The following is a 13,180-nucleotide window of genomic DNA, read 5'->3' on the forward strand; positions in this document are numbered from 1 at the left end:
CAATATGTTCCCTTCCCCAGACACACACATATATGTGTATATGGTCCCATCCGGGAAAGGGAAAGTCCTTGTGGAAAGGGTTCTGCTCCAAGATGGAAAGACTTGGGTTGAAGTCGTGCTCTTGAGCCTTTCAGTACTGGAGGAATATCCTTTGGAAGAAGTTCAGTTTGCAAGTGACTCCTCTTTCCCTTGTGTCTTCTCACCCTCTTCCTTCCTCTTTCCCCACTGCCCAGGAGCAGGAGTGACTCATTGGCAGAATTGTGGACCAGACCCTTGTCCCAGGTTCAGATGTTCTCCCAGCAGCTTGCTAGGACTTCCTTTGTTTGGTTCTGACTCCTTGGCAACCCTCGTGGCCCTGTCTAGAGCCCCTCCCTTCCAGCCCTTACTCCTCTCTCTCTCTCTCTTTCTGCATTCCCTTGCAAAATCAGCAGTGCCTGCCTGCCTGCAATGTCTTTTAACTTTCTCATATATTTCTGTAAATCAAGAAAATCTTTTTTTAAAAAAAGCAATAAAAAAAATGCAAAAGCATGATTTCCAACCCCCCAAGCTGTTGCGAAAGAAGGAACTGTGCACACGCAATGGGGGTGGTGGCGAGAGACGTTGCTTCATGGGGTGGAGCAAGGGTCAGCAGCAACGGGTGAGTTTTGGGGGGTGACAGAAAGTTGGAAGGGAGGTCATCCAGTCCAGGGCTGTGGAAACTTTTTCAGCCCATGGGGACATGCCAGTGGTGGGCAAGGCCAAAGGGGTTGGAACAACTACCGGTAATACATTTTCTCCTGGGTCAGAATAGGTAGCAATCAGGGATGATGGGATTCGGAGTCTGACCAGACCTGGAGGGACAGAAATTATGTTCCCCTTTCCTATTCTAGGCCAGTATCCTGAGATGTCACTCCTTTTGTAAGGTGCTGTTAAGCAAGTTCCAGGACTTCAGAGATTGACCAGAAATGAAAGCCAGGCAGCGATATTCTTTTAACAAGAAAGTTTATATAGATTCAAGTTGTTTTGTACAAAGCAAGTTGGATGCATTTAGAAATGGAAAAAATGCATGCTGTGACCAAAAATTGATCCATCTTTTATACTCTTAGCACAAGCAAGGCCCAACCCCTCTTCCAACCCAGTAACCTCCCCCCAACCAATGGCTAGCAAGTTCTTATACTTCCTGATGCATATTCATTAAAGCTCAACCAATGAAAATTGGTGGTTGCCTTGTTTGGTTCCAAGCTGCCCTATCCACTAGATGGTGCTGCAGGCTTATTATTGAGAGAAACTTCCTGACACTTAACTAATTCCGATAACCACGGCCCCCTTCTTAGAAATGTACGCAAGAGAGTTAGTGGTCTTGACAGCTCATAACAGTGTGTCGCACCTGGAGTCCTGTGGTGGGCACATCCTGGAGAAGCGAGAACTAACTAGTTTTGTGGGGAGCTGAACATCCTGCTCTTTGCTTGCTTATCGTGGTTCATCTAAGTTTTGAGGCAAATGTCAGGGGATCATTTCTCATAAATAGCTTAAAGCTTGCAAAATACCCTAACCGCAGTAGCTTGCTGCCGTTTGCAAAATTCTATTTTTGATACTGCTGTTGCAAGCCGGAGAAAGAGAAATAGATTTTAGCTTTTAGCTTGCTTTTATAAAATGGCTTTTCTGGCTATATAAAATGGCTCTTGCCTGGTCTTTACAGTGTTCCAAGATAGGTCACTGGCTTTCACTCCTTCATTCCCCCCTTTTCATCACGAAATGCTAACCATTTATGGTTCTGCATCTTCGCTTGATGAACCTCTAGGTACCAGATCATAGAGAGCCAGGACACGAGTACGTGTAGCTGCATTAACTGAGCGGCTTACCATTCGGCGTACAATCTGAATAAGGCAAGGCACAATGCATGATAAGGCTAAGACAATAATAAAGAAAACCAATACAACGAGCAGAATCTCTTTTAACCATGACCACCCTGGGAGCCAGGAAGTAAGCCAACTCCATACACTGGGGAGCCCTTCACCATCTAGGCTAACTTTGTGGTACAGATCAGCCTGTTTTTTTATGTTTTGAACATCACCCTGCACCCGGGTGCTCTGGTTGTACACATTTGCTAACTTCCTAATCCTTCCAATATCGGTGACCACCCGCTGGTCCTGATTGATGTACACACAACAGGAAGAGTTAAGGAGGGCACATACCCCTCCCTGGCTGGCCAGTAGGTAGTCTAAAGCCATCCTGTTCTGCAGAGAGGTTGTGGCCATCTGTCTGACCTCTAGCTGAAGGGCCAGTAAGGCATCAGCCGTAGAGTTGGCCATCAAGGCCATCTGTTCTACCTCCCCCTGAAGGGTGGTTAAAGCATCAGCAGTGGAATTGGCGAAGAGTTCCAGCGATGCTGAGACATTGACCAGTGCTCGTTCTAGTTCAGCAACCCCAAGCCAGGGTAGGAAGGCTCTAACGCCTGAGTGGAATTTGGTTTTCCTGACCACCAGGGGGTTACCTGTATAGGGGTTCCTTGCTCTACGAAAGCGAGTGCGTTCTCTTCCTGGGAGGGTGTCGTGGATTGTGAGCCCCGGGGCCAGGGTACCCAAGGTGCAGGTTCCATACCAATTAGCAGGCAATGTCTTGTAAGCAGTGTGGTCACACAGCCAAAACCAGCCCTCTCTCTTCCCCGGAACCGACCAGGCAAACGTCCATGGGTTTGTTACCCATGGGTTAGTCGACCCTGTCACTGGGTCTATGGGGGGGGTCTGGTGTAGTTGTGTAGACTGGTGCACCCCGAGTAGTTGCCCACAAATTTCCCTTCCGGGAGAGGATCTTGGGCATATGCATAGGTCCGTCTGGTCCATTCCGAGACGTACGAGAGGGGTGGAATCTCCCTATGGATGCAGGGGCCTCCCTCTTCGACCCTGTCAATACGCCAGATGTGGTGTTGGGGGACCACGTATCTGGTGTATCTGGTGCCCAGACGTTGGCGAGTGGCCATCAAATCATAAAACTGACTCTTGTTCATAAAAAGGGGAACTCCTATTAGTGGAATTCCCTGTCCTAGGTGCATAGGCACATGCACACATACCCAGCATTCTGACCGGTTCAGGGCTTTTGCTACAGCAGAGGTCAGATTCAGGAAGGTGTTCTCCCTCCACCCTGTGGCAGTCTGGGAGGTGAGAACAATCAGGAGGCAGGGTATGATCGGATTCCTCATCCTGATCAGAGGGATGTCTGATGCCCCAGAACAAATGGCTGTATCAGCAACACAGAAATAGCACAAACGAGGTAATACCACAACCCAGAGGGATGGGGGTCCACCAGGGCAAGGGCATGTGGGACTCTAACCTCCGGTCCTACTGGGGCGTGAACAGCGTCGACAAACGAATTGTTCCCACTTAATAAAGGGAAAAGTGACCATCCGTGGACACCACTGTTCGGCTCCCTCACTAAGTTGGGACTGATACACCGCAAAGCCTCGGTAGCTGTAGAGGTGGCAGTAAATTCTATACAGTTCAAATGCTGGACCTACTCTCCGGATGAGGATGAAGGGGCTATGAGCCCATCCCTGAGCCTCAGTGGCTCTGTAAACCAGCCACAAAGGAAGGCAGGGGTGTTGGAATAGGACGTAGCTATGGTGGCCACACCTTAAGCTTCCTGCGCAGAGGAAGACGCCCCTTCGGATCACTGGTCGGACAAACCACTTATAGCACTGCAGCTCCGACCAGTCCTCTTGGTAGGGGTCTGAGGGTGAAGGGCGCCTCTGCATAGGAGGAGGTCCCTGCCTCTAATTGCCTAGATACCACCGCCGGAGTCCAGCCTGGGCCTGAAGGTATGCAAGGTCCAGGATCTCCGCTATTTCGGGGCCGTCGGCATACCAGGGTCTGTACCAGGGTCTGGATTCTTCCGGAGCTAGGAGCCCTGTCTGTCTTCCTGCCGGACCCACTGGGTGGCGGTCACCTATGTGGCCCCTGACTAGGGCGTATGGGGGTTGAAACCCTGGGGTGGCCACTCTTATGCAGCCACAAGAATACCCTGCCACATCCAAGGGTATTAGGTGTGGAGTCACCAGGCCTACAAGCGCAGGTGTTGTTTTGGAATTCTGGGAGGTGCGAGCCACTACAACAGTCACAGGTGGAGCTGCCGGATTTACTGGCACCTGTTCAGCAATTTCAATGTGCACCTGATTCAAGCTCCCTCCCATGCAGCACCTGGACCAAGATTAGGGCCTGGTCTATTAAGTGGGGTTGGTACACAGCTCTACCCCCCGATGGACACCAGCCACAAAGGAAGGCAGGGGTGTTGGAATAGGACGTAGCTATGGTGGCCACACCTTAAGCTTCCTGCGCAGAGGAAGACGCCCCTTCGGATCACTGGTCGGACAAACCACTTATAGCACTGCAGCTCCGACCAGTCCTCTTGGTAGGGGTCTGAGGGTGAAGGGCGCCTCTGCATAGGAGGAGGTCCCTGCCTCTAATTGCCTAGATACCACCGCCGGAGTCCAGCCTGGGCCTGAAGGTATGCAAGGTCCAGGATCTCCGCTATTTCGGGGCCGTCGGCATACCAGGGTCTGTACCAGGGTCTGGATTCTTCCGGAGCTAGGAGCCCTGTCTGTCTTCCTGCCGGACCCACTGGGTGGCGGTCACCTATGTGGCCCCTGACTAGGGCGTATGGGGGTTGAAACCCTGGGGTGGCCACTCTTATGCAGCCACAAGAATACCCTGCCACATCCAAGGGTATTAGGTGTGGAGTCACCAGGCCTACAAGCGCAGGTGTTGTTTTGGAATTCTGGGAGGTGCGAGCCACTACAACAGTCACAGGTGGAGCTGCCGGATTTACTGGCACCTGTTCAGCAATTTCAATGTGCACCTGATTCAAGCTCCCTCCCATGCAGCACCTGGACCAAGATTAGGGCCTGGTCTATTAAGTGGGGTTGGTACACAGCTCTACCCCCCGATGGACAGTTGGTTACCCCCCCACAACAGCAAGAGCGGTCCAGAACTCGATAGATTTCGACCGTCTCTGCAACTTCCCGCAGGAGCAACACCCACGCACGCTGGGCAGTGTTGTGGTAGAGGAGCCACAGTGGGGACGTGGGGTGTTTTACTACCTTAGCTGCGTTAGATCCCTGTTCCCAATAGCCAATGAGCACGCCGTCCCTCACCACCGGCAAGACAAACCAGTCGTAGCAGAGGTCAGCAGGCCAGTGAGGTTGGTATGGCCCGGTGGGGGCAGACCAATAGGACATAGAACAAATCAATACAGAATAGAGGAAAAGTAGAAAGAGGAAAAGTCCTTGTGCTGATCAGCCGCAGGATCTCGGTGCCCGTGGCCCAACGCTCTCCCGGTAGCGTCAGACACAGGGGTTCTTGGAGAGAGTCAGTTTCAGAGGGTCAGCCGGGTTGCCTTTGCAAGTCCAAACACCCTCTGACTTCTTCAGACGCGTGTGATGCACCCAGGGAATCACCTCGGCCACTTTCACCGCAGTTGGAGTGGAGAGAAGGACGGTATATGGGCCTCGCCACTTGGGGATGAGGGGATCGTGCTTCCACTCCTTCACCCAAACGCTGTCGCCCGGCTGGAACTGGTGGACCGGCTCAGCGAGACTGCACGGTGTACGCTCGAGGGAGTACCTGGAAAGAGAAGCAAAAACACGGGACAGGGATTGCACTTGTTCCTGGGTGATGTGATCTCCCACCCGGCCCAAACTTGCGGGGATGTCACGGACGAAAGGGGGTGGTCGGCCATACAAGAGTTCAAAGGGTGAGAGCTTTAGTCTCTTGGTTGGAGCACACCGGATGCGGAACAAGGCAATAGGTAAGACATCTGGCCAGGCTAGGCCTGTCTCCTGGGTCAGCTTAGCCAAATGGTTCTTCAGGGTGCGATTCATTCTCTCAGTTTTTCCCGAACTTTGAGGTCTGTAGGCTGTGTGTAGCTTCCAGTCTATCTGCAGCGCCTTGCACACTTCTTGCACCACCTTATCAATGAAGGCTGGGCCGTTGTCACTGCCAATACTCCGGGGGAGGCCAAATCTGGGAATGAGTTCATGTAGCAGTTTCTTGGTCACCTCCCGGGCTTTCTCAGTCCTGGTGGGATAAGCTTCTGCCCAGCCAGTCAGCGTGCAGACGAACACAAGCAAGTATTTGATTCCCCTTGCCTGGGGTAATTCAGTAAAGTCCACAATCAAGCTTTCCATAGGTGTGTAGCCCACGTGTTGCACGCCTGGTGGAGGTAGAAGGCCTTGCCTGGGGTTGTTTTTGGCACACAGGATGCACCTCTGGGAGATAGCAGCAGTCAGTTGGGATAAATTGGGGATGTAGAGTATTCTCCCAAGGTGTTCCCTAGCTGCCGGACCTCCGAAATGGGTGGACTCATGATGATTTTTCACAATGATGCTGGCAAGTTGGTGGGGCACAAAAACACGGTTGTCTGGTAGAAGGAACCATCCCTTCTGGACTCTGGCTCCTTCCTGGCGTGCCCACTGCTCTTCATCTGGGGTGTAATGTGGTTCCACATCGTCTGGAGTGAGGTCTGGTATGAGGGCTGCGGTGACCGCTGGTAGAGGTTTCAGAGCTGCTGCACGGGCGGCGGCGTCTGCCTTTCGGTTGCCTCTGGTGACCATGTCCCGTCCTCTCCCATGGCCTTTGCAATGCATCACAGCAATCTCCTCGGGGCCCCATACGGCTTCCAGTAGCGTCTCAACTTCAGGCCCATATTTCAGGGGTTGCCCGTGGGCCCCAATCAGGCCTCGTTCTTTCCACAGGGCTCCATGCGCATGCAGGGTCAAGAAGGCGTATTTGGAATCTGTGTAGATGTTAGCCTTGCATCCAGCTGCCAATTGCAGGGCCCTGGTCAGTCCAATCAGCTCGGCTTTCTGGGCAGAGGTACCAGGGGACAATGGTTCAGCTTCCACTACTTCCTCATTAGTTACCACCGCATATCCTGCCTTTCGGATGCCGTCTAGGATGAAGCTGCTGCCATCCGTGTAATACACTACATCGGGATTCTTCATTGGCTCATCCTTCAAATCTGGTCTGCTGGAGTAAACCTCATCCATCACTTGGAGGCAATCATGGTGCTCCGTGTCCTCGGTGTCAGGCAATGGCAGTAGAGTGGCCGGGTTAAGGGTGTTGACAACCCTTAAATGTATCCTGGGATTTTCACACAAAAGTCCTTGGTACTTGGCCATGCGAGGGTTGGTCAGCCAATAGTTCCCTTTATATTCCATGAGGGTGAGAACTGCATGGGGAACATTCACATACATCTCCTGGCCGAAGGTGAACTTATCGGCTTCTGCCACCAGGGTTGCTGTTGCAGCAACAGCTCGCAGACAGGGTGGCCAGCCTTTGGCCGTGGGATCCAGTTGTTTGGAGAGGTAGGCGACAGGGCGATTCCAACTTCCTAACTTCTGTGTTAATACTCCGGCAGCGACGCCGCTTTGTTCATGCACATAAAGTTGGAATGCTTTCCCGGGATTGGGCAGACCCAGGGCTGGGGCCACCATCAGACATTGCTTAAGAGTTTCAAAAGCTGCTTGCTGGGCTGGTCCCCACTCGAAAGGGTCCCTTTCCCCGCCTCTGGTACTCTCGTTCAGGGGTTTTGCTAAGACACTGAAGCCTGGGATCCAGATTCTGCAAAAACCTGCCGCTCCGAGGAATCCCCGCAGCTGTTTTCTGGTGGTAGGTTCCTTCATGCAGCAAATAGCTTCCTTTCTTTCAGGTCGCAGTGACCTCTGCTGGTGTGACACATTAAAACCTAAATATTTGACTTCTTTTTGACACAATTGAGCCTTTTTCCGGGACACTTTGTAGCCAGCTTCCCACAGCAAGTGGAGAAGTTCCTCGGTACCCTCTGCGCAGGTCTCGTAGTCTACTGCCGCCAGGATTATATCATCAACGTACTGCAAGACAACCTTTTGGCCAGGTACTGAGGGGTACTTTGCTAAGTCCTGTGCCAATGCCGTTCCAAAAAGAGTGGGCGAGTTCTTAAAGCCTTGCGGAAGTCTCGTCCACGTAAGCTGTCCCTTCGTACCGGTCAGTGGGTCCTCCCACTGGAAGGCAAAGAGTGGCTGGCTTTGGGGAGCCAACCAACAACAGAAGAAGGCGTCCTTGAGGTCCAGCACGGTGAAGAAGGTAGCTTCAGGCGGGATGAGGCTTAGTAAAGTATATGGGTTGGGCACGTTGGGGTGGAGGGTCTCTGTGGCTTGGTTGACGACCCTCAAATCCTGTGCCGGACGATAGTCATTGGTCTGGGGCTTTTTGACCGGAAGTAAAGGGGTATTCCATTCAGATTGGCAAGGTTTGAGTAGCCCATAGTGGAGCAGGCGGTCTAGATGCTTCTGTATACCTTCCACTGCTTGGCGTGGTAGGGGATATTGTTTAACAGAGACGGGGGTTGCAAAAGGCTTCAATTTGACTATGATAGGTGGTATATTGATGGCTAATCCTGGGGGATTGTCCTCAGCCCAGACACCCGGTGGCGCTTGAAGATTTTTAGGGATCTGGTCATTGGGGACGGCTTGCTGGGTTTCGGTGGTTAAGGCTGCCAGAAGTTCCCATGAGTGCTCTCTGGGCACCGTGACCGACATTATGCCGCTTGCCTGTGGGGGCAACTTCAATTCTGGTCCTTTGGGGGTGAAGGTAATTTGAGCCTGTAGTTTGGAGAGGACATCTCTACCCAATAAGGGTACGGGACACTCAGGTATGTACAAGAACTGGTGGGTCAGGTGTCGCCCCCCGATCTGACAGTCCAAGGGTTGTAGAAAAGGTTTTCTTGAGTGGTTGCCAGTTGCTCCCACTATGCTCACTGTTCTGTGGCTTTCCCGTTGGAGGGGAGTGGTGACCACTGAATATTGAGCTCCGGTGTCTATCATAAAGTCCATGAGTCGGTTCCCTAATTTAATCTGGACCATGGGTTCCGATTGGGAACCTAAAAAGGCTTGCTGAGTGCCTACAAAGGAGGAACCCGGTCCGTCCTAGTCTTGGTATTCTCCCATGGCTGCCAGGCCCACAAGGTCTGTCCTGTCCGGTCCTCTGGCGTATCTTCCTTCCACTATTCTGCCACGGCGGTCTCGTCCTCTGTCTTCTCCCCTTCTTCCTGGCTGATTCTGGGGACATTCGGCCTTCCAGTGCCCTTCCCGCTTGCACACCGCACACTGGTTTCTTCCTAAGGCTTGACCTCTTCCGCCCCCTCGGCCACGGGTTTCTGAGTTGTTGCGGCGCACCTCCCGGGTCACTGGGGTGTGAGCCATTGCCGCGGCTATCACCGCTGCCTTTTCCTTCATCCACTGCTTTTTCTCTCTCTTCTCCACATCTCCCCTCTGTTCAAACACCTTTTGGGCAATGGCCATGATTTGGGATCTAGACATGCCTTGGAACCCGGCCTGTTTCTGGATCTTTGTTCTGATGTCCTTTGCACACTGTCCTATGAAGGAGGCGTTCACCATTAACTCATGTGCAGCGTCTTCAGGGTCGAAAGGGGTCCAAATTCTATAGGCTTCCATCAGGCGCTCAAGAAAATCACCGGGACTTTCATCTGGTTTCTGTGTTACAGTCGAGACTTTAGACAAGTCTGTTGGTTTTCTAGCTGCCCTACGAACGCCATGCAGGAGAGTTTCTCGGTAGGTTGTCAGGGCAGTGCGCTGGTCTGGGACATTTGGGTCCCAATGTGGGTCGGTCAGGGGATAGCGGCCAGGCCAGTCCCGTTCGGCCACCTGTTGATCTTTTAGATGTTCACATGCCTGTGAATTAATTCGTCTCCTCTCCTCTGAAGTAAAAAGGGTGCTCAGCAGCTGCTGACAGTCTGGCCAGGTAGGTTCATGGGCTGCAAATATGGAGGACAGCAAGTCCACCATTGCCTGGGGTTTCTCAGCAAATGCAGGGGTGTGGGTCTTCCAATTCATCAAATCGGTGGTGGTGAAGGGGACGTACTGGAGGGTGAATGTCCTACGTGGAGGGTCAACTTGTGCACCGCCTTGTCCTCCCTGAACTGCAGGGGGTGCCGGTGGTGGATTGTCCCAGACTACGCGAAGGGGTGTCAGGACTGCTGCTCCTGCCTCTGCGGTGGACCTGGACCGCTTTATGTAGTCCCCCAATACCTTATTTCGCCCGTTGCGATAAGCCTCTTCAGCCTTCCGATACATGGTGGTGGAGGACCGGCACCTACTCATTTTCTCCCTCAATTCTTTAAGATTGGGGTATAATTCCTCCAGAACCTGTTCAGTAGGCTCTGTCCCTTTGCTTTCTGGGCTGGCTGAGGGCACCCCGCCTCCTGCTTCGGCTCCTGGGGCCACATATTGGGGCAGCGGTGGAGCGTTGGGGACATGGGGTGCTTGTCCCTGGTCTCCCAGTGGGGCCACCACGGCACTTGGAACATATGGGGGTGGAGCGAGGACTTCTGCCTCTGGTCCCTGGTAGATGGGCTTCTTAAGACATTTTCCTACTTGTCCTCCTCTAATTTCATTCCCGAGGGCCATGACCTTGCATTGGTCAGTCTTGCATTTCTTCAGCCAAGGGGGGTCTTCTATTATGACGTTCAGCCAACTGTCCACAAACGGTATCTGATCGGGATGACCTCCCTTGTCCTTGATGATGTTGGCCCACAAACGTCCGACCAGGTACCTATCAAAACTCCCCTCTGAGGGCCACCCGGTGCCTTGCGTTGGCCAGTCTAATTCACACAAGTTCCGTAAGCGTTCTGGTGTCATTTCTATGCCATAGTCACCGGAGAAGCCCTTATCGAAGTTGTTCAGCATGCATTGAAGGGGGGTCATTGGACCCTTTGAGCCTCCCCCTCCCATATTTAGTATGGCCCTGTGCAGCGTTCACACACTCAAGCACTCACAGACTCAGTTCGCAACTTTCCCTGCCCAGACGCGGTCGCCCGGCTGAGAACCGAGGTACTGGTTGCTACTACCCCAGGGGAATGCCCTGGGGTTGTCAAGCACACATGCACACCAAAGGTGCCTCTTTTGCTGGACGCTGCACCACACTCTAACCTCCCGGTTCCCCCCCTTTCTCTTTCTTCCTTTTTCCTAAGCGTGGGTGCTTGTCAGGGGGACAATCCTTCCCCTGTTACCACCAACACGCTGGAGATGTGATCAGGATCTCCCTTCTCCTTAATTAAAAGGAGGTCTTCCTATTCCCCCTTAGGGCTTGTTTTACTCACCCCCCAGCCGGCTGGTTTCTGTCCTGTCCTCTCAACCTCGGTTCTTCAATCCGTTGCCTCTTTGGTGCAGGGCGCAGGGGGTCCAAGTGCCGTCCGCTCTCCTCCGAAGAAAGGTTTTCGGTGTGCGCTGGAGTAGCTGGTTAGCCGGTTGGCTGCCGCCCCGCCCTGCCCATAAAGGGCAAGGGAGCTGCCTTCTGGTCTTATTAAGGACTTAAGGTCCTTTTGATCCGAGTCACCTGGGGCACCAGAAATGTAAGGTGCTGTTAAGCAAGTTCCAGGACTTCAGAGATTGACCAGAAATGAAAGCCAGGCAGCGATATTCTTTTAACAAGAAAGTTTATATAGATTCAAGTTGTTTTGTACAAAGCAAGTTGGATGCATTTAGAAATGGAAAAAATGCATGCTGTGACCAAAAATTGATCCATCTTTTATACTCTTAGCACAAGCAAGGCCCAACCCCTCTTCCAACCCAGTAACCTCCCCCCAACCAATGGCTAGCAAGTTCTTATACTTCCTGATGCATATTCATTAAAGCTCAACCAATGAAAATTGGTGGTTGCCTTGTTTGGTTCCAAGCTGCCCTATCCACTAGATGGTGCTGCAGGCTTATTATTGAGAGAAACTTCCTGACACTTAACTAATTCCGATAACCACGGCCCCCTTCTTAGAAATGTACGCAAGAGAGTTAGTGGTCTTGACAGCTCATAACAGTGTGTCGCACCTGGAGTCCTGTGGTGGGCACATCCTGGAGAAGCGAGAACTAACTAGTTTTGTGGGGAGCTGAACATCCTGCTCTTTGCTTGCTTATCGTGGTTCATCTAAGTTTTGAGGCAAATGTCAGGGGATCATTTCTCATAAATAGCTTAAAGCTTGCAAAATACCCTAACCGCAGTAGCTTGCTGCCGTTTGCAAAATTCTATTTTTGATACTGCTGTTGCAAGCCGGAGAAAGAGAAATAGATTTTAGCTTTTAGCTTGCTTTTATAAAATGGCTTTTCTGGCTATATAAAATGGCTCTTGCCTGGTCTTTACAGTGTTCCAAGATAGGTCACTGGCTTTCACTCCTTCACTTTCCCTTAAGACCTTGATGCTAAAATCACTTCAGATTAAGCTGTGAGACCTGTCAAGCCTCTGTTGGGATCACTTGGGGGGGGGGGGAACGGCACGGCGGCGATGTGACTTTATCCAGTAAGCTCCAGAGCAGCATTCACCAGCCTGGCTTGCTCCTGATGTTGGACTAAAACTCCCAACAGCTGGGGTCTAGTTTCTTTTGAATCTTCTCCCTCGCATTTTGGCCTGCTAAAGTTCTGCAAGAATTATTGCTGGAAAAGGGCAGTTACAAGGAGAGTTCCACAGCTGAGATGTCCCAGCTGCATCTGTTTCATCACTGGCAACTTCCTTCGTTTCTTTGCTCATCTCTAGATGTTTGTTTTTCTACAGCTTGATCCCAGATGTGTCTGCTCAAGACGAAAGTGCCAGACCACTGTGCCTATCAAGACCCTTTACTTGCTGGCAACTGGGCTCATGTGCATTAATTGAAAATGCATATTGGAAGCGAATGGGGGAAGTTTTCTTTTTCAGTCTTGAAGGCTGCATTTCTTTCCCGGCAACTTCCTGGCAGCCACATGCTGGCAAAAGAGGGCAGAGCAATGAATGTTAACATCCACCTTTGTGCAGTAGGCTAGTCCTCTATCCAGTCAAGCAAGAAGCATTATCAGAGTCCAAGGGCTCATTCCAGCCATCAAAAACACTAAATACAGTACTGTAAGAGTGTTGAGCAGGGCCCAACTCTAGGGAGAGTTTCGAGAATCAGATATAGAGACCTGGACCTGAGAATATAGAGCTCAGATATAGAGAACCCCAGGCCTGAGGTTCCCCACCCATATAGATAAATTAATAGTAGATCTGGCAGCAATGATTGGTCCTAATAGCTGAATGGAACCTCCAGTTCAGAACCAGTCTACCTCCAAATTTGAATTGGAGACAAGGGGCTGGACTAGATGAAGGTTTCCTAGAAGGGCTTTTAAGTTATTTGCAGTGACAACGGCTTGATT

General features: G+C 51.7%; 1 protein-coding gene across 1 annotated transcript; it reads right to left on the reverse strand.

The window, feature by feature from the left end:
• Positions 1-2,981: 2,981 nt before the first annotated feature.
• Positions 2,982-11,243, reverse strand: LOC118075708 (uncharacterized). The gene is given in 1 exon segment (XM_060269920.1): positions 2,982-11,243. A coding segment is annotated over 1 exon segment (5,418 nt). The 5' UTR covers positions 10,733-11,243; the 3' UTR covers positions 2,982-5,314.
• Positions 11,244-13,180: the final 1,937 nt, after the last annotated feature.

This window comes from Zootoca vivipara, chromosome 17, assembly GCF_963506605.1.
Source record: "Zootoca vivipara chromosome 17, rZooViv1.1, whole genome shotgun sequence".
NCBI classification, from domain to species: domain Eukaryota; kingdom Metazoa; phylum Chordata; class Lepidosauria; order Squamata; family Lacertidae; genus Zootoca; species Zootoca vivipara.